The 25,320-nt window shown below is 41.4% G+C and overlaps 1 protein-coding gene across 4 annotated transcripts in view; it reads left to right on the top strand.

Moving 5' to 3' along the window:
- The window catches only part of LOC122563099 (solute carrier family 26 member 9-like), a 110,042-nt gene that overhangs the window by 42,962 nt on the left and 41,760 nt on the right, over positions 1 to 25,320 (top strand). For all 4 annotated transcript variants that reach the window (XM_043716529.1, XM_043716525.1, XM_043716527.1 and 1 more), the window contains 9 exons: positions 65 to 175; positions 3,609 to 3,784; positions 6,045 to 6,209; positions 6,303 to 6,455; positions 7,476 to 7,558; positions 13,387 to 13,534; positions 15,052 to 15,165; positions 19,630 to 19,707; positions 23,204 to 23,299. In XM_043716529.1, coding sequence (XP_043572464.1) covers positions 65 to 175; positions 3,609 to 3,784; positions 6,045 to 6,209; positions 6,303 to 6,455; positions 7,476 to 7,558; positions 13,387 to 13,534; positions 15,052 to 15,165; positions 19,630 to 19,707; positions 23,204 to 23,299 — 1,124 coding nt within the window. The remainder of the gene's footprint in view (positions 1 to 64; positions 176 to 3,608; positions 3,785 to 6,044; positions 6,210 to 6,302; positions 6,456 to 7,475; positions 7,559 to 13,386; positions 13,535 to 15,051; positions 15,166 to 19,629; positions 19,708 to 23,203; positions 23,300 to 25,320) is intronic.

The raw sequence follows: 25,320 nt of genomic DNA, 5'->3' as shown, positions 1-25,320 counted from the left end.
TGATGTAAACTCTAGATTTAGACAGTAAGATGTTGTTTTAATTAAGATGTGTTTTCTTTAATAGGAATGGCATTTGCCTTACTGGCCAGTCTCCCCCCGGTCAACGGACTGTATTCCTCATTCTACCCTCTTCTTATCTACTTCTTTCTTGGAAGCATACATCACATGGTCCCAGGTTTGTCTATCCTGTTGATTTTTTTATTCTTAGCATGGAAACAGCTTGTGTTTTTAAACACTTGATTGCAAGATGATGCAATCCAAAGTGAATACCAATCTTTTATTGCAAAAGACACTTTATGGAACAAAGGCAAAATACTGCCACTGTTGGAAATAAAAGCAGAATATCCTGGAATTATGCAACAGGCCTGGCAGCATCTGTGGAGAGGTATACAGAGTTAATGTTTCACGTCAATGACAATTCCTTTGAATGCTTCACAGGATCAGATCCTATCTGTAATAATTGAGTTGTTTGTTTTTTTTAAAATTATGATCTTATTTCTGTTGCCTTCATTTTGACAATGGGTTTCATTCTCACTTCCTTTTATGCTTCAGTCAACAAACCAGTTAAACGCAAAAACAAAGTGACTCTCTGTTCATGCTATTCTTGAATCAACAAGGGAGGTATGTAATCAGAAGATGAATTACAATGAGCTAGTCAGTGCCAAAATGTAAGGTTAAGCTAATGTTTCAGGTGAAGCTTTTAGAAGAAAAACAATTCTGGTGAAGTATGACATTTGAAGGATGTCCTCTTTCAGGCAGTAGCTAAGGTATTGTGCGTTTCTAGCAATTCTGACAAAATCGGAATGTATTTCCCCTAGAAGTCACCACCATACTGACTTGGATCTATGTCACCAATCCTTCAATGCCATTGTACAGTAAGGCTGGAATTTCCTCACTAATAGCATTGTTGTGCATACCTACACCATTAGGATTACAACAGTTCAAGAACACTGCCACTATTTTCTCCAGGGCAATTAGGGATCAGAACCAAATGTTAGCCTGCTAAAGGATGCTTAAAACTCATGATTGAATTTTTTAAAAAGCTCATGTTTCCAACAGACATACCAGGTGTTTCTCTTTCTCAGGGGGTGGTCTTGCCTGTTAACTTTTCCCCTCAGCAAATTTCATCATAAAATTCTCCCTGGCGCAACCGGAATTAGTTTGTGTCAGAAATGCAAATGGGAACCGGTGGGGAATAGATTTTCATCACAAATATGAACTGCTGATTGATGCATAATCACAACGTGTTAACCAAAAATACACATCATGTGTGGCAAATTTCTAAAAGAACTACAAGAGTGTTAAAGTAAATATAGTTCCAACGCGAAGGATTCATCAACAAAAACAATGTGTATAGCACCATTACTGTAGTCAAATTAAGATGCTTTTTAAGGAATGTTTTCCCAACAAATTTGACAGATGTACTACCTCATTAAGACAAGTGACTCATTCTGGTCTGGGGATTTTAAGGAGCATCTTAAAGATTTGGACAGAGAAAAAGAGGTGGAGAGATTTAGTGTGGTGATTCCAGAGTTTAGGACCTCAGCAGCTAAAGAAACAGCAGTCAATGGAGAAGGATGTTGTGAAACTTGAAAGGGTTCAGAAAAGATTTACAAGAATGTCGCCAGGGTTGGAGGGTTTGAACTGTAGGGAGATGCTAAATAGGCTGGGGCTATTTTCCCTGGAGCGTCAGAGGTTGAGGAGGTTTATAGAGGTTTATAAAACCATGAAGGACACGGATAGGATGAATAGCCAAAGTCTTTTCCCCAGGTTGGGGGAGTCCAGAACTAGGTTTAAGGTGAGGGGGAAAGATTTAAAAGGGACCCGGGGATAACTTTTTCACACAGAAAGTGGTGCGTGCATGGAATGAGCTGCCAAAGGAAGTGGTGAAGCTGGTACAATTACAACAGTTAAAAAGGCATCAGGATGGGTACATAAATAGGAAAAGTTTACAGGTATATGGGCCAAATGCTGGCAAAGGTGACTAGATTAATTTAGGATATGTGGTTGGCATAGACGAGTTGGACTGAAGGATCTGTTTCCATGCTGTAGAACTCCATTACTCTAAGTAATGAAAATCAATGCATAAGAGGCCGGAGCTGGAGGTGCGCAGAAATCTCTGAAGGATGTCAGGGTTATAGAGTTAACAGAAACCAAAAGTAATCACTTTGATCTCATGAGTGATATGACCTCTAATAAGTTCTGAGCCATTGCTCAGCAAGTTGAGTGCAGTTGCTTCAGCACATTGGGTTTGGTTTTTGGAAAGTCATAGAATTATGTTTTAGATTAAAATGCACTGTAGGTGGCAAAATGACCTCAAGTGGTGATATGGACAGGATTTAAAGGAAAAAGTCATTGGGTTCTAATGCATGCATGTGAAAACATAGCCATCAAGCAAATCCCAGATTCATGAGAGAAAAATAGAGAATGCATCTGAAGAAGAGTCATATCAGAGATGCTGCCAGACATGCTGAGTTTTTCCAGCATTCTCTGTTTTATTTCAGATCTGCAGTATCTACAGTATATTGCTTTTCTTTGAGTCCAATATTTGTGATACCTGAAACCTGTATGCCTTCTAAATTCTCCAGCCTCTGGGTAGACATCTGATGTCCACATGGGGTGGTGGCTGGAGATTATGAAAGTGAATGTGATGACACTTCAATGGGTGCCCCTCAGAGCAGCTTACCTGGAACATTAGGAGTAGACATTATCTATCCTCTCCTGAAGAGTCCAACCTTGCAGGAGGGGCAAGAGTACAGAATTATCAAGTGTTAGTAAGAGAAATATCATCTGTAAGGTTCATCTTTGAATTCCTGAGGTATTCCAAACCAATCCAGACGTCTGCCATTGGGCCTGTTTGCATGCATGAAATGGGCACAATGGTGACCATTCTTACAGAGTGCAGGTTTATTTGGGAAAAGCCCACAGGCTGCTCTTAAATTGGTTGTGACTATTTTGTCCTTGTCACCCACCTGAAATGAGACTTTTGTATCCATTTTCAACCTGAATGCCAAATTTTCTTCAGACTGGTCAAAGATCTCTGTCAGTATGAAATTACTTTGGCGGTGGTTTAGAGAAAGTTCACTGGATTGATTTACAGAGATGAGGAATTTGTCTTATGGAGAGAGATTGAGATGTTTAGGCCTAACCTATCTAGAATTTAGAGAGGTGAGGAGATCTAGTTGAGGTTTACAAGATGCCAAAGAAGATTGACAGATTAAGTGTAGAGTGGATGTCTTCTTGAATTGTAGAGCTATCTCGAATGACAGATCACAGTTTTAGTCTAAAGGGGTGGCAGATTTAAAACAGAGATGAGGAGAAACTATTTTTCTCAAAGAGTTATGAATCTGTTGAGTTCACTACCCCAGTGTACAGTGGATGCAGGGATCATTGAGCCAGTGAGAACCCCACATCACCTCATTTCGAGTCCACTGTCAACATTACATATGCCATAGAGAAGGACATAACATTTGGCCCCACGACTTACTGGCATATGTGGGAAAGCTCTAAAGGGGGTGGATGAATGCAGCACCAATCGGGATAATGTGATGAATCAAAACATCATCTTGCAGGTTCCTTACGCTTGTCACTCTTCATGTTTCTAACAGGTACCTTTGCTGTGTTGAGTATTATAGTTGGGACCGTGGTCCAAGCTGAGGCTCCCATTGAAAAATTTCAACACTTCAACGAAAGTCTGAATGAAACCGTCACAGATGTTGGAGCTATGAATGAGTATCGCATGAGAATTGCGGGAACTGTAACCTGCTTAACAGCTGTAATACAGGTAAACAATTCAGAAATAGCACCAGCAGATGGAAGCCATTAATATAAATTAGATTGGAAGCATATTTCATCTCCAAGGGGAGTCATAGTTTTAATTCCTCTTTTATTCAATGTTTGCTTTTTTTTTAACAAAATATAGGTAAAAGGAACAAAAGCAAGTTACTCCATATGCTGGAATTTTGAAATGAGCGCAGAGTGCTGGAGAAACTTAGCAAGTCTGGCAGCATCTGTGGAAGAAGAAACAGAGTCACATTTTGTATCCAAAATGACTCTATTTCAGAATCCTGATGAATAAGAGTCATACCAAATGTTAACTCTGTTTCTCTCTCGGTAGAAAAAGGGAACAAAATGCAAAAAGCAAGACTTAGTCGCTCTGGCAGGTTCTGTGGAGAGAAAAGTAGACTTACTGAGCTGATTTTATGATAGATGTTGGGATCCCAATGTGCCGGTCCTCATCCCAATGGTGCTTGAGCCTCCTCTTTCCCTCTTCCCCACACTCCCCACAATATGCCACCTGCAGGATTTGGCCAGAGGGAGCCAAGTTACAGACTGTCCCTGGGAGAGCAGACTGGATAGGTAGGAGGAACAATTGGCTGTGGGCAGCCAGCATTACAATCAAGACAGTGGGCACCATTAATGAAGCTGGAGGACCACATTGGTGGCATGCTTTGTTAGAAGTAAGTCTGGCTACAACACTATGAAGGAATGCCATGCGGCTACAATTATGGTCTACTGCAGTTGGTTATGGGAGGAGGCAGGGAGCAATGGTTGGGTGGTAGATTTAAAGGAGGTATCAATGGTTACCATGAGTCAATCTCTAACAGGTGGCAAGATCCACATACAACAGTGGGATAGTGGTGGGGGAGGGACATCAATAGATGGAATACTCCATCTCCATTGAAAATGGTCATTAACTGGACCCTCAGCTCAAATCATTGCCATTCCATTTTATTTCAGCGGGATGCTGAGTTTTTCTCCCCACTCACGCTGGTTACATCCCCCAATCCAGTCAATTCTCCCAGCAACCCAAACCTCCAATCCAATATCCACAGCACCAGGCCATTGGCATCACATCAGAGATGGAGAAAGTTAGAGATGTAATCATTTTTTAAGCAATTACTGTGGTAAGGGAAGGGGAGTGAAGAATACAAGGCAAGATCTGCGATAGGGTGTGAGGTAGGAATGACTAAATATCACATGAAGGATGGTGCAAGGCCGTAGGATACAGTAATTGGACATGAAACAAGAGATAAGCCTACAGCAGTTGTCAATGGAAATGCAGAATCATAAGTAACAGGTGCCAGCCATAATAAAACAAAACTAAATAAAAATCTGTCCTAAAAAACATTTTATAAATCTAAAGGCTCTTATAAATCTAAAGTGTTAGTGTCCCTAACCTCAGAACCAAGGGGCCCATATTCAAGTCTCAGCTGTCAGCACATCTCTGAACAGATTGATTAGAGAATGCCTTGATCAGGATATAAGGGCTCTTGTGGTGTAGTGTGAATGTACTTCCTCAAAGGCCTGAGTTCAAGTGTGTAATGGCACCTCTGAAAGTTAATTACAAACATCTTTAAAAAAAACCTAAAAGATACTACAAGCAACCCAGGGGAAATGCTATCAGACAACTTTCCATTTCTTTTTGAACATGTATGTTTATTAACTTCAAAATTAATTTGAATGAGGAAAAAGTTAATTGAATAATAGTGAGGCAGCTGGTGGTAAGGAAACCTTCAGGAATACATCTAACTAGAACTGGTTAGAACCAGAATTTCACCCAGTAACCCATGTCAAATAAACAAAGAACAAACAAAATTTGTGGCTGTCCATCTGTAATTTCATGTGAGCTGTGTAGTTTGATTGGCTATTGCAGAGCAGTAGTTAAGATCAACCACATTACTGTAGATCGGGAGTCATGTGTAGACTAAGTGGCACATTTCTTTCCCTAAAGGACATTTTTTTGAATCTGATAAGTATTTACGAAGCAGCTGGATGATGATTAACCATTGCTGAAACTAGCATTCCATTCCAATATTATTAAATTGAATTTAGATTCTACCAGCTGCCATTGTCCCAGGCCATTGACCCAACCTCCAATGAAATTACCACTATGTCACCTACTTCCCATTGTAATTGCATGTCATATTCAGTGTAGTTAAAAAAAGCTGACACTGATGGCCTTGTTGGTGTTGCTACTATGTTGATTTCACATAACATAAAATAATGCATTGAATGATAATCTTCCTTTTGTTACTTGACAGATTTGCTTAGGCTTTGTTCAGTTTGGTTTTATCTCCATCTATCTCTCTGAGTCCTTCATCCGAGGATTCATGACAGCAGCTGGGATACAAATCTTAATCTCAGTGTTGAAATACATCTTCGGACTGAACATTCACGCATACAGTGGTCCACTGGCGATAATATATGTAAGTAGTTGATAACCAGCCATTAACAAAATATTTTCATTTCTAAGTTTTGAATTGCAGCCTAAGTGATCTTGTTACTTTTCTTCTAACCAGACGTTCATTGACATCTGTAAACACCTTCCCAAGACCAATGTAGCATCACTGATTTTTGCTATAATTACGGGTGTGCTCCTGTTCATTGTCAAGGAGATTAACGTCAGATTTAAACACAAGCTTCCTTTCGCCATTCCAATGGAAACTATTGTGGTAAGTAAAGTTTTAGAGCTCATTTTTTCTTTTTGTGGATTCACATTATAACTAGTCACCACACTTGAGAGCTTCTAAAGTTATAAGTGGTTTACACTTAAAGTCTGAACTGCTCTTCTAACAGTCATTGATTGATATGTTTTCGCATGAATCAATGAATAAACTTATCACTGAATTTTATTTTGGAAGTTCAGACCAGGAAGGTCCCCATCCTTCTTTGCCCTGTGCTGATGTCAGTGGGCTGGTAATGGAGGAAGAGCAAACTGAACTTGTTGGCACAATTTTGACTGAGTGATTGTGAACGATATCTGTTCTGCTGTCTGTTATGTTTCTCAGCAAAGTCAATGGAATCAGTTGCTCGATACGACAGCACTGGTGCATTAGGCAAAAGAGAGGACTGCAGATGCTGGAAACCAGAGTTTAGATCAGAGTGGTGCTGGAAAAGCACAGCAGGTCAGGCAGCATCCGAGTGGCAGGAAAATCGCCGTTTCGGGCCAAAGCCCTTCATCAGGAACGGAGGCAGGAAGCCTCCAGGGTGGAGAGATAAATCCCTGCTCCTTTTCCAGCCCCACTCTGAGCTAAGCACTGGTGCATTGCTGAAAACAGTGACATGTTGCTGAACCTTTTTGTCTTGGCACTCATCAGGGCAAACACAAGATTACCAAATTTCAAATGACCACGACAATTTATACTATAGGTGAAAAGGGTGTTATTTGATTGCCATGTCAAATCTGATTTGTTGAAGTGTTGCCATGGAGAAATCACTGCAGACCCCAAGGCTTTCCAGGCTCCTGGGTCATTCAAAAAATGTGCACAGCTTGAATGCCTTTAGTTCCATGATGAATAACTTGCCTACAATAACAAACCAAACGTCATGGGAACTTGAATGGAAGTAACAAAGAGTTGCTGGTGCCCTTGCATTTTTGCAAAAATCATTATCTCTAGCAGAAAAAAGAGGAGGGAAATAAGTTTATTGCATTTCTTTAAAATAATGGAATAATGTTCTGTTTTTACTTCTAGGTCATCGTTACTACAGCAATCTCAGGAGGTGCAAGATTACCACAAAAATTTGGCATAGATGTTGTCGGAGAGATTCCTCTGGGGTTAGTATTAAAGAATATAAATTATTTTATTTTAGTTTCCTATTGCCAAATTCTAACAGATATGTAGCACAATGCAACTGAGTCAAACACAACACCAATGCCCAGACCTGATCTGGAGATTAAAAGGGATCACACTCTGAATTTAGCTACTGGGAGGGAGTTGGGGAACTAGCCTCACAATTGGCAGATTCTATGCACTTTAAATTGTCTGATAAACTGTTAGCAACTGATTTTCTAATATTCAGAGGTAGAAAATGATTCAACAATAACTTGTATTCAAACAATGCCTTTAATATAACAAAATGTCCCAAGGCCTTTCATGGGAGCACTATGAAGTAAAATATGACTCCAAGCCATATATTATGGCAGATAACTGAAAACTTGTTCAAAGAGATAGTTTTCAATGAGTGCCTCAAAAGAAAGAAGGAAGTTGGAGACAATGGAAGGTTCAGAAGCACAGAAGTGTACCAGCACGAAGGAGGAACTTGGCCCTCCATGCCTGCATTGCTTCTTCAAACAAGTATCGTTACCAAGTACCAATCTCCTGCTTTTGCCCCATACTCTTGCACAATACATCTATCCAAAAGGTTTACAGAGAGAATTTCAGAGGCTAGGGCTTAAATAGTTGAATGTCTAGAGGCCAGAGTTGGATGAGTCCAGATATCTTGAAGTAAGGTGGCCTGGAGGAGGCTAGAGAAAGAGGGAGAAGTAAAACCATAGAGGGATTTGGGAACAAGGTGAGGATTTTAAGTTGAAGGCTTTGCTTGTTTGGGAGCAAACTGAGGTCAGCAAGCACAAGAAAATGGGATTGGTTACAATAAGGATGGTAGAGTTTTGGATGACCTCAGATTTGTGAAGGTTACCAATTGACTTGAACTTCATGACTTTACAATGAGTATTTAGCATGCCCATGTCATAGATTTGACAAGATAGCATTTTTGGATTGATGCAGCAGTTTAGGAGAGAATGAACATTGGCTAGACCTAAATGACCTGTGTAATTAACCGAGTACTATGGGACATATTCCTGATTTACATGTCGCAGTTAATTTATGACATCAAAACCCTTAACTAGAATATAAAGGGAGTTGTAATATTGCTGTCATGTTACAAAATGGTTTCCCTGGAATCTAATCTCTTTATAGTAATACTTGCTTGATTACATTAAGAATTTCCATTGGTAAGATTGAAAATATGTCCTTTGGATGCAGGATCAGATTGTAATCAGCACCAGCAGTATCTAAGAAATCCAAAACCACCCATCTGGTATTGTCAACATACTGGGAATTTTCTGGGAAAACTCAGTAAGCTGTTCAAAAGAAAATGAATCTGAAAATGTTTATGCTGAAACTCAAACCTGATCGACATCTGGGTACAAATGCAGGGTGGTGGTGAAAATCTCCTCAGCCTGCTGTGACTGCGTGGTGTTTTATTCTCCTTACTTAAGCACGGATGAAAATGCATTGAAGACAGTTCAGAAGAAGTTTACAAGACTTATACCTAGAACGAACGGCTGGTCCTACAAGGAGGAATTGGACAGGCTGGGCCTGTTTTCACAGGAGTTTAAAAGAGTAAGGGGTGATTCAGTTGGAGTTTACAATGGTGTCAACAAGGTGACCAAAGAAAGGAAGCTTCCTCTTCTGGGTGAGTCCAGAATTCAGGACATGGTATTAGAATTATGATCTCCCTGCATTTGTACCCAGATGTCGATCAGTTTTGAGTTTCAGCATAAACATTCTCACATGTTGGGTGACAGAATTTCTTTTGAACAGCTTTCTGAGTTTTCCAGGAAATTCACCAGCATGTTGGCCTTTTAGGCCAGAGATTATTGTGCGACTCTGGAACTCTCTGCCTCAGAAGGCAGTGGAGGAGGGTAGTTGAATATTTTCAAGATAAGGGATTCAAAAGTTATCAGGAGCACTGTTATAGGAAGGATATTATTAAGCTGGAGAGGGTTCAAAAGAGATTTACCAATATGTTGCCGGAAATGGAGGGTTTGAGTTATAAGGAGAGGCTGGATAGGCTGGGACTTTTTTCACTGGTGCATAGGAGGTTGAGAAGTGACCTTATGGAGGTTTATAAAATCATGAGGGGTATAGATAAGATGAATGGCAGGAAGCTTTAGAGTAGTTCGTATGTGGGACCGTCCAGAGGAAGTGTTGGATACAGGTATAATTACAACGTTTAAAAGACAATTAGTTAAGCGCATGAATAAGAGATATGGACTAAGTGCAGGCAGGCCGGACTAGTATGGTTTGGGATTATGGTCGGCATGGGACTGGTTGGACTGAGGGTCTCTTTACGTGCTGTAAACTCTATGATATGTGGCAATACGGAATTCGAACATAAGCAGGTCAACCATGATCTTATTGTAGATTAGGGGAGCTTGAAGGATTAAATGGCCTAATTCTGCCCTTAATTCATGTGTTCACATGCTCTGCCTACAAAGACCCTCACTGCCAGAAACAAGTTCAGGAAATGTCAATGAAGGTCTTAGTGATAAGCAACAGAGATGTTCCTACAATTCTATTCTAATTTTAATAAAATTGGTAACCATTTTCAGTGAGAAGGTACAATGTGGTCCAAATAGTAACAAGAATAAATCCTTATTTATGCAACAATTTTTCTAAGACTTTAATTCACTAATCAATGTACCAAATAACACTACATCAGGATTGACCTACATAGAACAATACAATGGGGCCTAAATTTGAGGCTGTACAAGTGAGTAAACTTTGTGTGACTCAAAATTGAGCCCATTATGCTGGAAGTATGATCTGTTTTGTTCCTACCCTCTGAGAGCCCTCAGCTGAAGGTAATAAATCTCTAAGGAAAGTGAATTTATCAAGAATTATCCCATTCAAAAGAGAAGCATAAAGTGAGAGATTGCAATACAAAAGATAATTTCTGGAATCTTTACAGTGTGGAATCAGGCCATTCAGCCCATCAAGTCTACATTGACCCTCTGAAGATCTTTCTACTCAGACCCACCCCATCCCTGCATGGCCAGTCCACCTAACCTGCACATCTTTGTACTGTGGGAGGAAAGCAACACAGACACAGAAAGAACGTACAAACTCCACACAGTTACCTAAGGCTGGCATTGAACGTGGGTCCCTAGCACTGTGACGCAGCAGTGCTAACCACTGAGTCACTGTGCTATCCTTCCAGCATTATGTCCTTCCAATATGCAACTTTATCTACTGGGTACATGTTTTTGGGATTCATGAAAGAATTCCCTGCAATTTAGAGTCCATCAGTTTTAACGAACAGAAGATCTGTGTGAAAACATTTCCGAATTACCACTATGCACTCATCATTTGATAATGGAATCATGATAGGCAAAAGTTGTGCATCATGCACAAAATACTCTGAGTCAGTGAAGCATCTTAAGGAAAGGGAGATTTACAGCACAGAAAAAGGCCCTTCAGTCCATCTTGTCAGAGAGATGTACAGCACGGAAACAGACCCTTTGGTCCAACTCGTCCATGCCGACCACATATTCCAACCTAATCCAGTCCCACTCTATTCATATACCCATCTAGATACCTTTCCACACACTCACCACCACCTTCTGTGTGAAACATTTGCCCCTTAGTTCTCTCTTATATCTTTCCCCTCTCACCATAAACCTATGCCTCTAGTTCTGGACTCCCCCACCCCAGGGAAAAGACCTTGTCTATTTACCCTATCCATGCCATTCATGATTTTATAAATCTCTATAATGTCATCCAACTGCTTCCAATGCTCCAAGGAAAACAGTCCTAGCTTATCAACCTCTCCCTATGGCTGAAATCCTCCAACCCTGGCAACATGCTTGTAAATCCTTTCTGAACCCTTTCAAATTTCACAACATCCTTCCGTCCCGTATAGCTGCAACATGATCTCTCAACTCCTGTACTCAATACTCTGACCAATAAAGGAAAACATACCATGCGCCTTCTTCACTATCCCATCTACCTGCAACTCCACTTTCAAGGAACTATGAACCTGCACTCCAAGGTCTCTTTGTTTTGCAACACTCCCTAGGACCTTACCATTATGTGTATAAGTCCCGTTAAGATTTGTTTTGCCAAAACGCAACACCTCACATTTATCTAAATTAAACTCCATCTGCCACTCCTCAGGTTAGTGGCCCATCTGATCAAGATCCCGTTGTAATCTGAGGTAACCTTCTTTGCTGTCCACTACTGTGCCAGTCAAAAACAACCTTATAGGTTCTTTTTCTTTTTATAAAGTACTCCCAGTCTGTGCAATGCTAAATGCAATTTCCATAACAGATAAACATTCTGTTTCTACATCGAAGTAAATTTGACCTAAAAAAAACTTTAGCTCCAGGAAGGATAGCTCGTTTTCAGTTATATTCTAGTAGTAATCTGGAATGAGCTAGTCCATTAGCCCTGGTTTTCAGTCACAGGCCCCTTAATTGTTGAGATCTAACCTGCATCTGAACTCCAACTGACGATAACGAGGCTTCATTGGTTTTGTTAGCTGGAGCGTATCCAGAGTACTAATGTATTTTATCTTGAAAGGAACCTGTCACATATCCTGGCAAGTCCGAGGGCAGATGGAACCATACCTTGCCTAAACGAGAAGTACTAAGTATGGCACAGTCTGGCCTCTTAGGGTGGTGAGGTGGCTCAGTGGTTAGCACTGTTGCCTCACAGTGCCAGGAACCTGGGTTTGGTTTAAGCCTCGGGCAACTGTTTGTGTGGAATTTGCATGTTCTCCCTTTGTTTGTGTGTCTTTCCTCTCACAGTTGAAAGCTGTACAGGCTCGGTGGATTAGCCATGGGAAATGCAGGGGTGGAGATGGGTCTGGATGAGATACTGTTTGTGGACTGAATAGCCTGCTTCCTAATTGTAGGAATTCTGTGATTCTTTGCCTTGTACCCTGCACTACAACTTGGCAATAATGACAGCCTGACAACATTCTGTTGACTGCTTTATCTCCCAACTGATACAGGAAAGCTCCTGTTTATATTTTAGTTCAAAAATAAAACCCAAGACCTAAGATAAGAGGAGCAGTGACATTGTAGTATTGTTACTAAACCAATGTTCTGAAGGCATGGGTTCACATCTCTCCAGGAGAGTTAGAGATCTTTAAATTGATTAAACTAGAATTGTTTTAGCTGGTCTCAGTAATTGTAACCAGGAAGCTGCTGGAATTGTGCAAAAACTCTGCTAGAGAACAGAAATCAGTTGTCCTTACTTGATCAGGTCTGCATGTGCCTCATTCCTAATGAAGGACTCTTGTCCAAAACATCGATTCCCCTGCTCCTCGGATGCTGCCTGATCTGCTGTGCTGTTCCAGCACCACACTCTCAGCTCTGATGTCCAGCAGCTGTAGTCCTCACTTCCTCCAATATGTCTCTAGACATACAGCAATGTGGTGCACTGTTAACTGCCCTGAAATGGCCCTAGTAAGCCACTCAGTCGGACTTATGCCCAAAACGTTGACTCTCCTGCTCCTCGGATGCTGCCTGACTCACTGTGCTTTTCCAGCACCACATTTTACGATTCCAACTCTCCAGCATCTGCAGTCCTCACTTTCTCCTGGTCGTATCAATTGCAGAACAAGGACTGCATTAATTCAAGAAAGGTGACTCACCATCACCTTCTCAAGAGCAAGGGAGGGGAAAACAAAATCTTTCAAATGACACTTTGAGACAACGTTCAACTTTCCACATTGCTGGCCAAACGAAGAAAGTTCAGATTTTTAACGTGATTTCATTGGGATTTCTCCAAGTAATCCACTATTTCCCAATGGAATGTCTTCCCAAGTCATTCAGGCAACATTAGTAAATATTGGCATATTTTTGTCTCCAAGGCTGCCTCCTCCAGAAGCTCCTCTGGTCAATCTGTGGGGTGATATGGTTGGACCTGCGTTCTCTCTTGCTATAGTTGGATACGTCATTAATCTAGCTGTGGGAAGGACAATCTCCTCCAGGCATACCTATACTGTCAGTGCAAACCAGGTATGAAACTTGTCACATGTACATCAAGGATGGCCTTTGAAAAATCTACTGTAATGTTCTAACTGCAGCATTAGTAAACTATTTTATTTCAGACTATTGTTACTATAGCACTACTGCCAATCTGTTAAGTCTTCCGGAAAATGAACATTTTGTGGCTGTGGATTTTGCAATGATAAAATCAGGGTATATAATCTGGTATTAATCTCAAGAGCTTTCTATCATGAATGACTTCAAATACCTTCAAGAGCAACTAACCAACAATCCAAATTAGCTCAGTAATTCAGCTAACTGGCCAACCTTATCCCACCTCATCAGCTTGATAGGTTGCCTGTTGGAGCTAGAAAATAACACATGATTGAAGAAAATATTAACCATTGTTTCCATGCTCTCATGTCAAGTGCATCTTATGATTCCTTAGCCAAGCCTGTGCCTCAGACCTTTAATTAGTCCACTTTTTCATTACACTTCCACCTTGGTACTATCATTAAATAAAGGTTCATCCTTTTACCCTTGCCTTTCTTCTCCAGCTGAATAAAGTTGGAAAGGAATCTTCCTCTATTCCTTGATCCTAATTACTGAAACTATGGGCAGAACATTCAGGTCCCACTGAGGTCAGGAACAGAGGTAGACAGGGATCCACAAATACCAGCATTGGAAGGGTTGCCATTTTCCAGAAACCATTCCCAGTGCTAACTATTTTGGGGTCAGTGGGCAGAAATCCAGCAAGGTTGCCTGCTCTCACGAGGAAATCAGCCAATTAGGCTGGTTAAAAGCCTTGTTATTCGTGGGTAAAGGAGACCATTTCCGAATGTCCTCAATTTCCACTACAATGGGGGAATGGGGATGTACATTGGCCTGGAGATGGGCATATAGTGCCTGACATGTGTTGATTCTCATGTTAAACTTACTACTATTCTCTCTCACTAATGAGAGAGCAGCCAGCCCTACAGTCTTCCTTTACTTGTATGAGAACTGGATAACCAATCTCTCCTGTCAAAGGAAAGCCCAATTACAAAGGAATTTTGAACAACTTCCATCCAGTAAGATCTGATGGTTGGGCAGATGTCAATAGTTCTGAGACGCTCTTCGATTACAGCAGCATCTGTAATTCTACCAATATTCTATTATAGTAACATAAACTTTCATGATTCCAATGGTGGGCGGCACGGTGGCACAGTGGTTAGCACTGCTGCCTCACAGCGCCTGAGACCCGGGTTCAATTCCCGCCTCAGGCGACTGACTGAGTTTGCACATTCTCCCCGTGTCTGCGTGGGTTTCCTCTGGGTGCTCCGATTTCCTCCCACAGTCCAAAGATGTGCAGGCCAGGTGAATTGGCCATGCTAAATTGCCCGTAGTGTTAGGTAAGGAGTAAATGTAGGGGTATGGGTGCGTTGCGCTTCGGCGGGTTGGTGTGGACATGTTGGGCCGAAGGGCCTGTTTCTACACTGTAAAGTAATCTAATCTAATCTAATCAATTTTCCTGCTGCTGCCATAATTTCTGCTTTTCTGTATTCCAGGAAATGTTGGCACTAGGTTTTGGTAACTTTTTTGGATCATTCTTCCGTATCCATGTTATCTGTTGTGCATTGTCGGTGACTTTGGCCATAGAAGGAGGTGGTGGAAGCTCACAGGTAAATTTACTAATTCCGTTACTGCTATTGCTACTGAAGGTATGGATCTAACTGGCAAAGTAAAGACTGAAGAGCCTCTTGCACATATAAGCATATCACTTCAGTTTAAATTGTGAAAACTTAACAGTTTACTGACATTGATACGTTCCTGTAGCTTATCCATTTATCACACCTCTTCCACAATGTGGGATTTCATGGTCATTTATATAATTCATGATGACAAACAAAAATCCTTCATGGTATATGTTTCCCACCTCCTGCAGATTCAAATAGATGCTTATCCATGTCTGATAGCCAATTAGGACTACTCTCCGGAAAAAATACTCCCTGAGACACAATGTGGCTTTAGACCTTCTGCAGCAATCTCCGACATAGAATTGCTACGAGAAATATCCAATAAAAATGTCTAGAACAACACTAGGAATTCTTCACTGCAATCATCAATCTGGCCAAAGTATTTGATGATGAAGCTTTGTAGAAGTCTTTCCCACCGGTTAGGTATGTATCAATGACACATACGAACATGAAAGAAATTTCATTAGGAATGATTCTGAAGCACCATCTGGATTCAATGGGAGGACCATCAAACAAATCTTTGTGTCCTTCCTGAAGTCAGCCTCACAAACATTCAGCCAAATCCACTGCAAAATCAATTTCAATGGATTGGGTCACTGAGTCAGAATAGTCAAAAATCTTCTTTGCCACCTCTGTCAAGTTTGTTTTCTCAACTCTTAAATGACTAAAGTTTCAGGGAAGGTCAAGCAAGATGATCAAAGACCCCCTGAAATTTTCCTTGAAACATGGCAGCATTGACAATAATGACTGGGAGGAACTGGCTGCCTTTCTTTCCAAATGGTGATAACTTGCCCATCAAGCTGCATCCCACTTTGAGTCACCATATTGGACTGAAGAGGCAGAGCAGTGGCACAGAAGGAAAGAAGAGGAAGTAAATTCTGCACTCCAGATCCCAATACTCCATAGGAAGTTCTGTACCATGCACTCAAAGATCCACAGGTTGGAAATTGCCCTGTTCACTCTTACAAAGACCCAAGACAGAACAACCATGGTCCTGAGTAAACGCTATCCACAAATCAAGGAACAGTCCATAATGACCCTCATGGGGGTGGAGGGAAAGCAGAACTGAACTGGCCTCAAGACAAATCATCTAGTGAAGGAAAGTTAGAATCAAGAACAGGGGTAGGTCATTCAGCATCTGTCGTTCAAGTCTTTGTCCCTTTCTTTGGACATATCATTTCTTTTGTTTCCTTACCTATCAAAAATCAATTGATTTCCATCTTGAAAATTTCATTTGACAAAGGTCCACCCAGGGACAGGTGTAACAATTTAACACTTGAACTAAACCAGTGCATCACATTTCAGTGCACTGAGTGTACTTCACAAGCAGTCTGGCTTAGTGCTGGGACCTGGAGGAATAGGCCTGTCATTGAAGATGGAGTCTTTCCCATTCAACGTCCAGCTATCTATTGATTGCAGTACCCTGATAGGTAAGATAGATGTGTATGGATAAACAACAGGAACTTTTCAATAAAAACCGTGTGGTCTTTGCCAGTTGAATGTGAAATGGATCTGCAGAGTCTGGTAACCTGTCACCAAGTCACCCTTTACTTACACATGCACAATTCTTGACTCTAGTGCTGCCTCTTCAGAATCAGCTATCAATGTGCGGAATGTCTGATACTCCTTTTTTTATTTCTTTTTATTTTATTAAACAGTACAAACAAATAGTTAACAATGAACAGCGATTTACAAGAAACAGCAATTTACAGGGGAAAGGAACGGCAAAGCCAGACCCAAACCACACCATACAACCAGTTCACAGCGAAAAAAGGACAAACCTCAAATTCCACCTTATCATATCATAAAGGAAACAGTAGACACAATCACGTACAAACAGTCTGATAAACTGAACAATAGAACAGTGCATATATCACACCCCAGGCAACCCAGCAAACCACCCATCCATCACTCATCTTTTTATCTGTTAGCCCAAGGCTCCCTGATTGGACCAGATTAACAGCCCCAATCAGAGAACTCAGATTCTATGAGGTCCACCTGGCTGATCTCATTACAAACACGACAGAATGGCACAGTGTTCTTATCCATACATAGAGGCATTTCACCCTCTCCTTTGTCAGTTTATATCTCAGCTTGTTGGATGTGTAGGGGTTTACAGGAAGTGAATGCTCTCTTCAAATCATGCGACAGAAACAGCTATGGGAATGTTCATATTGTGTTCATGTTAGTGGTCTAATTATTCAGACAAGTGAAAAAAGGCCTATGTTCAAATACCACTGTGGCAGCCAGACAATTTATATTTGATGATTTTTTTTCCAAAAAATATGAATCTCAATAATGCTGATCATGAATTGAATAGATTGTTGAGAAAAAACACCTAGTTCATTAATGTCCTTCACTGGAGGAAATATATGCTCCTTACATTGGCTGGCCTACATGTAACTCTAGACCCATGGTAACGTCTAGCTGCCTTCTGAAAAGTTCTATATAAGCCATTTGATTCTAACAAACTGAGTAAAAATTCCTTCCCTAGCACCACTATAATTTTGGGATCCTCCAGCTGTCTAAGAAAGTAGCTCATCATCATCTTCTCCTGAGTAATTGGGGATTGGCAATAAATGCTGGCATTACCAGCAATGTCAACATTCCATGGAAGAACAATAATGAAAGCTTGCTCAGTGTGAGTTTCTTGTTAGCTTGTTTGAAGAATCATGAACAGTGTTTCCATGTTTCTTGACAGAATACAATTTGTCCGTTTAATTAGTTCTTATGATTTTGTTTTAATGTGATACCAGGTACTATTGGTTCAATACCTGGAGAGAACTGTATAAAATCCTCTTCAATCACGCTCTCAGGATTGGAACACAGTTCAGTTTCTTCGTAAATTCATGTTGATTAATAGTTTTACAGCAAAACACATTAGTCACTTAGGGGACACATAGGGACTTAGCCCTTACCTGATTCACAGCTTTCCCAATGTTCAGATCATTAAAAGGAACCAGTGAAAAGGCAGGATTCCTGGCAAGTGGGTATGTGCCCATTTTTCCAATTGGTCATGCCTGTCTTGCAAAGTTCCCCAGCAAAAGCCAAAACCACAGACTTTTATGGAGCTTTGCCAGTGTAACACACGCAGGAATGTTTGCAAACTCAGACCAGAACACTCCAGATACTGTGAGTCCTGACCTGACGTCTGAGTTGCCTATAGCACCTTGTAAGGTTAGATACCCATTCACTCCTAAAGTCAACAAGCACAATGAGCTGTGCGTCAGAGGTGAGGACTCCCAAAGGTGTGACTTTTAGTCATAGAGTCATAGAGATGTACAGCAAGGAAACAGACCCTTCGGTCCAACCTGTCCATGTTGACCAGATATCCCAACCCAATTTAGTCACACCTGCCAGCACCCATATCCCTCCAAACCCTTCCTATTCATATACTCATCCAAATGCCTCTTAAATGTTGCAATGCTCAAATTCTCCAACCCTGGCAACATCCTTGTAAATCTTTTCTGAACCCTTTCAAGTTTCACAACATCTTTCCGATAGGAAAGAGAGCAGAATTGCACGCAATATTCCAACAGTGGCCTAACCAATGTCCTGTACAGCTTCAACATGACCTCCCAACTTCTGTACTCAATACTCTGACCAATAAAAGAAAGCGACTTGCCTCAGAAGAAGCTGTCATATAGAAGCAAGGCTCATCAGGCAGTCAAGCTCGGAGCTTAGACCCCCGGAGGTCAGCATAGTACAATGTAAGTGACCACCCACACCTTGATAAAGGGAGCCATTGCATTGTGAGAGGAACAGAGGACTCATTGTTATCTTATTGGGGAGGATTTCTGTCCCCTCCATGCAGTAGCCCAGAATGATTTAGCTGAAGTATTCATATATTTCAGTGAGGTAGCACCACTGGTGTGCTCACAAGCCACTAAATAGTTGCTCACTCCTCTCTCTGATTCTGAGGATAAGCTTTTGAGTTTTTCCTGACACTTACAGCACCCCCAAATCCATTTTTATGATTTATAAGGCTTTGTTTTTTTTTGTCTTTAACTTCTCTCTGTTGCTGTTTCTTATGAACACATTGGTCCATTTTTCAATGCACTGGTTAAGACCTGAATTAAGTCATTTTTTGTGTGTGTTTGCAGAAACATACTATTTCCTTATAGTGTATTCTTGGAGCTCAGATCTAATTGAGCAGTCACTCATGCCAATGTTAAAACTTGATGAATGTAAAAGAGACCAATTGCTGGCTTTAAGGTCACCTGTGCACTGCCTGGCTTTTTGGATGTCTGCTGCTGTCTGGAGCAACCCTTTGACGTAGAAGTTTATTGAAATCATCACTGTTAATGAGAACATACTGCAAATATTTATCCTTGGCTGGAGGCCTTCAGATTAGATATTGTGATATGATGTGTCATCTCTTCATTCCAGTTTGCAAGTCTATGCGTAGCGATTGTGGTCTTAGTGGTACTCCTGGCTTTAGGAACATACTTGGAGCCACTTCCGAAGGTAAGAGGCTTTTCACGGAATGACACATAGCAAGAACTAACTTGCATTTCTGTGACGTATTTTATGTCTTTCAAAACTCCAAAGTGCCTCACTGCAAATTTATTACTTTTAAGGTGAAGATCACAATTGTAACAAGGAGCTATGACCAATGTACCACAAATTTCAATGTGATACCTAACAGATCACTTGTTTTACTGGTCAAGTTGAGGGATAACCGATGAACAGGACATTGGAAAAGGTTCATTATCATCTTTCAAATAAATCCAAGTCACCCATTACTGTAACCAAAGGGAAAAACATCAATTTAGCATCTCATACAAAAGATGGCATTTCTGACACTGCAGTACTCCCTTACTGTTTGCCTCAATTATGCGTTTATGCAGAGAGAGGGCATACCTAAAACATGACATAAGTCAGGCTGTATTTTCAGGGGTACAAATATTCCACAGTGAGGCTTCCACTAACAACTTCCTGAGCTCATAGGTGAATGTGCTGCCAGTGAAATAAAACTGAAAAGACAGGTTGCCACCACCGCCTCAAGGGCAATCAGGAACACACAAAAAATGCTAGCTTCGCCAGCAGTGTCCACATCGCATGGACAAATGAAGAAAGGATAATCCTGAGCACAGGTTCAAGTTAATACTTGACATTACTGGAGGATAATTATCAGAGTGCAAGATGACCTAGGTGCTAACTTGACAAAAAAATCAAGGGGTTTATTTGTACCTATGTGTGAACGGGATTTGATTATAAAAAGCTTTTTTAAAAATTCTGCAGTCACCAGCTCCGAACCTGCATTTGGTTTCTCTCTTTTTTTTGTAAACTACACCCAGTAGGCTTAACTAACAGCACACAGCACTAGAACTGTCAACAATTACCAAATACTGAACAACTGAGCAGCACAGTGGCTTGGTAGTTAGCACTGTTGCTTCAAAGCACCAGGGACCCGGGCTCGATTCCTGCCTTGGGCGACTGTCTGTGTGGAGTTTGCATGTTCTCCCTGTGTCTGTGTGGGTTTCCTCTGGGTGCTCTGGTTTTCTCCCACAATCCAAAGATGTGCAGGTTAGGTGAATTGGCCATGCTAAATTGCCTTTAGTGTTCAAGGATGTGCATTAGTCAGGGGTAAATGTAGAGTTATAGGGTAGGGGGATGGGTTACTCTTCAGAGGGTCTGTGTGGACTTGTTGGTCCAAAGGGCCTGTTTCCACAATGAAGGGATTCTATGAACATATCTGTTATAGAGTCATACAGCATGGAAACACATCCTCCAGCCCATGCCATCCATATTTCCAAACTAAACTACTACCACCTACGCTTAGCACATATCCCTCTAAACCCTTCCTTTCATGAACTTATCCAATGCCTTTTAAACATTGTAACTGTACCTGCAACCACAACTTCCTCTGGCAGTTCATTCCATACACGAATCACTCTCTATGTAAGAAAGTTGCCCATCATGTCCTTTTTAAAAGTTTCTCCCCTCATCTTAAAAATACGTCCCCTATTTTTGAACTCCCCCACCCTAGGGAAAATACTCTTGTCAACCATCTTATCTGTGCCCCCCATGATTTTATAACCCTCAATAAAGTCACATCTCAAAATCCTACACCCCAGTGAAAGAGTCCCAGCCTTTACAGTCTTTTTTCATATCTCTAACCCTGCAACTCCAGCATCATCCTGGTAAATCTTTTTGGAACCCTTCCAGTTTAATAATATTCTTCCTTTAACAGGGCGACCAGAACTGGACACAGTAGTCCAGAAAAGGCCTCACTAAAGCCCTGGACAGCCTCAACTTGACGTCCTAACTCCTATACTTAAAGATCTGAGTAATGAAGGCAAGCGCGTTAATGCCTTCTGCCTTAGAAAAAAAAAACCTAATTTGAAATTAAACCATTCCAAACAACATACATTTGTATATTCATTGAGGCATTGTTTGGGTTCAATGTCTTTGTTTTCGCAAGAACAGAAATAGTCTTTGAGCTACGCATGTAGCTGATGGCAGTGCTGAGATCCACAAACCCTAAGGTTGTGGTTCTGCATGAGCATCTTGATGAAGCGATGATCACACTGACTCATTGGGATCGCCATGATCATTAATTTCTAAGTACCCTGGTCTGCTTTTACTATAGTGTCTCACAATCAACATCTCAAATCACTTTGCTATCATGCATACCGTCTGTGGCAGCAGTACATCTAAGCCTGCTACCAGACTTGCTTAGTTTCTCCAACGTTCATTGTGTTTGTGTTCAAATTTCCACGCAACTACAGTATCTTGTCTTCATTATGGCAAGTATGTGAATCCGCAAGATACTCATCTTCAAGCTTTGGCTGATGAAGATGATCTAGCCATCCATAGATGCACGGGATCAATGATCAGATCTTGATAGAGTGAGGAATGTAGTCACTGTTTGATGATCGATGAGGAGAGTGAAAGTTCAACCATTGTTGTATCAATGTTCACAAGAGTAGAAGCAGCTTTGGAGTTTCCTGCTTTCCAGCAGAGTAATTGTATTCAGTTCCTACGGCTGATATGATGCAAAACAATAGGTCACTCATTTTCTTCAAGGTAAAGTGAGAGTACAGTTCCAATTGCATTTCCTCATGTTCCTGTTGTGACACATTCCCCATGTAGCTTGAAGTGGGTGACTGATGGAGATGCTATCTTCATCTTAGTGTGTCAAGCACTATTTGTGGAGAGATTATCCATTGCCATTGTGCTTCTTTACACAATCGCTTTTGAAGAGGCTGCATGATCTCTACCTATTTAGGAATGAACTTATGATAAATATTGACAGCACACATGGTCACTTCCAACTCTTTGAACTGTGACAGGGTCTGAAGCACATGAATGGTTTGATATTGCTGTGCATGTGTTTCAATCCGGTTGTCGTCACCCAGAAAAGTCAATCTCAGATGCCACAAATGTGCATCTTTCCTCATTGAACATCAGTTGTGTTGTGCGAGTCAAGTGAGCACTGCAGATAACCACTGATTACTGTGTTTTGCCTTATCCTTCCACGGACAATAGCATCACTGAACAGGTTAGGAATCCCCTCAGCTCTGACAAAGGGAAAAATGACCTTGTGGATAGTATGAGGCGTTGAGTTTGGCAGTCTGGTTAACAGCACAGAGAACAGGCAACAGATACAAAAACACCAAACAACAGTGACTAATACCTAGATTAGCCTCTGGGTAGAAGATAGCATTCACAAACTCTGGAGCAATCAACCTCTTGCAGCAGGATGAACCAGATGAACCAGATGGCCTCCTTCTTCCATGTGTATCTACAGAATTTAAAGTGGATCAAAGTTTACACAAGGAAACCGGGACATAAAAGAGTTTGAGTATTTTAAATAGACATCAGTAGCATGCAGAAAACAAGGGGTTACTCCAGTATACAGTTCGATTATCCATATTGCATTATCCATTTGGTTTTTAAAAAACAGCAGATTTTGTCATCATTCAAATGTATGAAATGTGCTTTGCTTTATTTCTAGGCTGTGCTGGGAGCATTGATAGCTGTGAACCTGAAAAACACTTTATTGCAGGTCACAGACCCCTATTACCTGTGGAAGAAAAGCAAATTGGACTGTGTAAGTGGGATTTGTTTATTATGAGCATCAAAAATACATAATGTGTTGGCTGCAGTGTGTCAAGACACATATGGACAACATATGCTTGAATATGCAGCTCCCAGTACCCTCTTTCTAACAAGTGATTTAGAAATTCAGGCCTTTATACATGCATTTTGAAAACTGCAACAACTGAGATACATCAAGTTCTAAAGATATCTAATTATAGTGTTCATTTACGAAGTGCACCAACAATACCCCCATCTGCATCACTATTGCCTCCCCAGCTCCCCCATTTATCTCTCAGCCCCCTTTCCCACCACACATTCCTGATGAAGGGCTTATGCCGGAAACATCGACTCTCCTGCTCTTCGAATGCTGTCTGACCTGCTGTGCTTTTCCAGTGCCACACTTTTCGACTCCTCCCACACTGACAATACAGTACTGAACAATTCATTCCACAACCCAGGTTTGAATCCAGACCTACACAAAGTTACCTGATCATCAATATCATGAATTTAGATTGTTTTACTAGCATTGTAAAATATTCCAAGGTGTTTCACAGGTAAGTTACCAGACAAAATTTGTAATGGATTTGAACAAGGGATCAATTGGGACAGGTTATCAAAGAGTTTGGTCACAGAGACAGCCTTGAAGGAAGTGAGAGAAATGGAGAGGTGGAGACGAGTAGGAAGAAGACTCCAACATCTGCAGCCTGGACAGTCGAAGACACATCCATCAGGGGTGAAGCAATTAAAATTGGGGACGCAAAAGAGACCAAAATTGGAAGAGTGTGGGATTCTTGAATTGTTGTGGGGCTGAATGATGGTGCAGAGATATGGAAACAATAAATCAGCTGTGTTACTGATTGTTACACAGCAACTCATGCTAGGAAGGTATAGACACTGGGTAGGAATACTATCAGCCTGAACAGTGGTGCCTTTCAAAGCTGAATAGCTAACTGTCAGCAGCTACCATAAGTGAAAAAGAGAAACACGGTGAGGTGGACAAGGGCAGCTACAACTTGTTGAACTGAACACCAAGCATGAGTAAGCAGCTTCTCAAGGGAAAACTGGAAGGCAAAGTTAGACAGGAGCACAGAAAAACAATGTGGGGGAGGCAAATAGTTGTGGTAAGGCAACTGTGGTAGGGATAAGGTCTGGGAAAACTCAGAAGCTCACATGAAAGTGCAGGAGGTATGCAACTGCATCAAAAATTCAAAGCGGTTGCTTAGGTCACCCTCACTGGTTTCCAGATTCTTCATTTTCAAAGTGCTGTTAAGCAATAGGAAACAGGAGCAGGAAAAGGTCAGTTGGTCCTTCAAACCTGCTCTGCCATTCAGTATGATTATGGTGATCATCTAATTCAGGACCTTGTTGCAGCTTTCTCCCCATATTCTTCGATCCCTTCAACCCGACAAATTAAATCTAACTCTTTGTTGAAACTATTCAATCACTTTCTGTGGCACGGACTTCCATAAGCTCACCACTCTCAAAGTGAAGAAACCTGTCCAAATCCCCATTCAAACTACCCCACCCTCATCACCCCTGTTCTAACTACCTCACCCTCCTCATCCCCGTTCTAACTACCTCACCCTCCTCATCCCCGTTCTAACTACCTCACCCTCCTCATCCCCGTTCTAACTACCTCACCCTCCTCATCCCCGTTCTAACTACCTCACCCTCCTCATCCCCGTTCTAACTACCTCACCCTCCTCATCCCCGTTCTAACTACCTCACCCTCCTCATCCCCGTTCTAACTACCTCACCCTCCTCATCCCCGTTCTAACTACCTCACCCTCCTCATCCCCGTTCTAACTACCTCACCCTCCTCATCCCCGTTCTAACTACCTCACCCTCCTCATCCCCGTTCTAACTACCTCACCCTCCTCATCCCCGTTCTAACTACCTCACCCTCCTCATCCCCGTTCTAACTACCTCACCCTCCTCATCCCCGTTCTAACTACCTCACCCTCCTCATCCCCGTTCTAACTACCTCACCCTCCTCATCCCCGTTCTAACTACCTCACCCTCCTCATCCCC

This window comes from Chiloscyllium plagiosum, chromosome 26 (genome assembly GCF_004010195.1).
Source record: "Chiloscyllium plagiosum isolate BGI_BamShark_2017 chromosome 26, ASM401019v2, whole genome shotgun sequence".
Lineage (NCBI taxonomy): Eukaryota > Metazoa > Chordata > Chondrichthyes > Orectolobiformes > Hemiscylliidae > Chiloscyllium > Chiloscyllium plagiosum.
The sequence above is the reverse complement of the archived record's forward strand: the minus strand, read 5'-3'. Positions and strand labels throughout refer to the sequence as shown.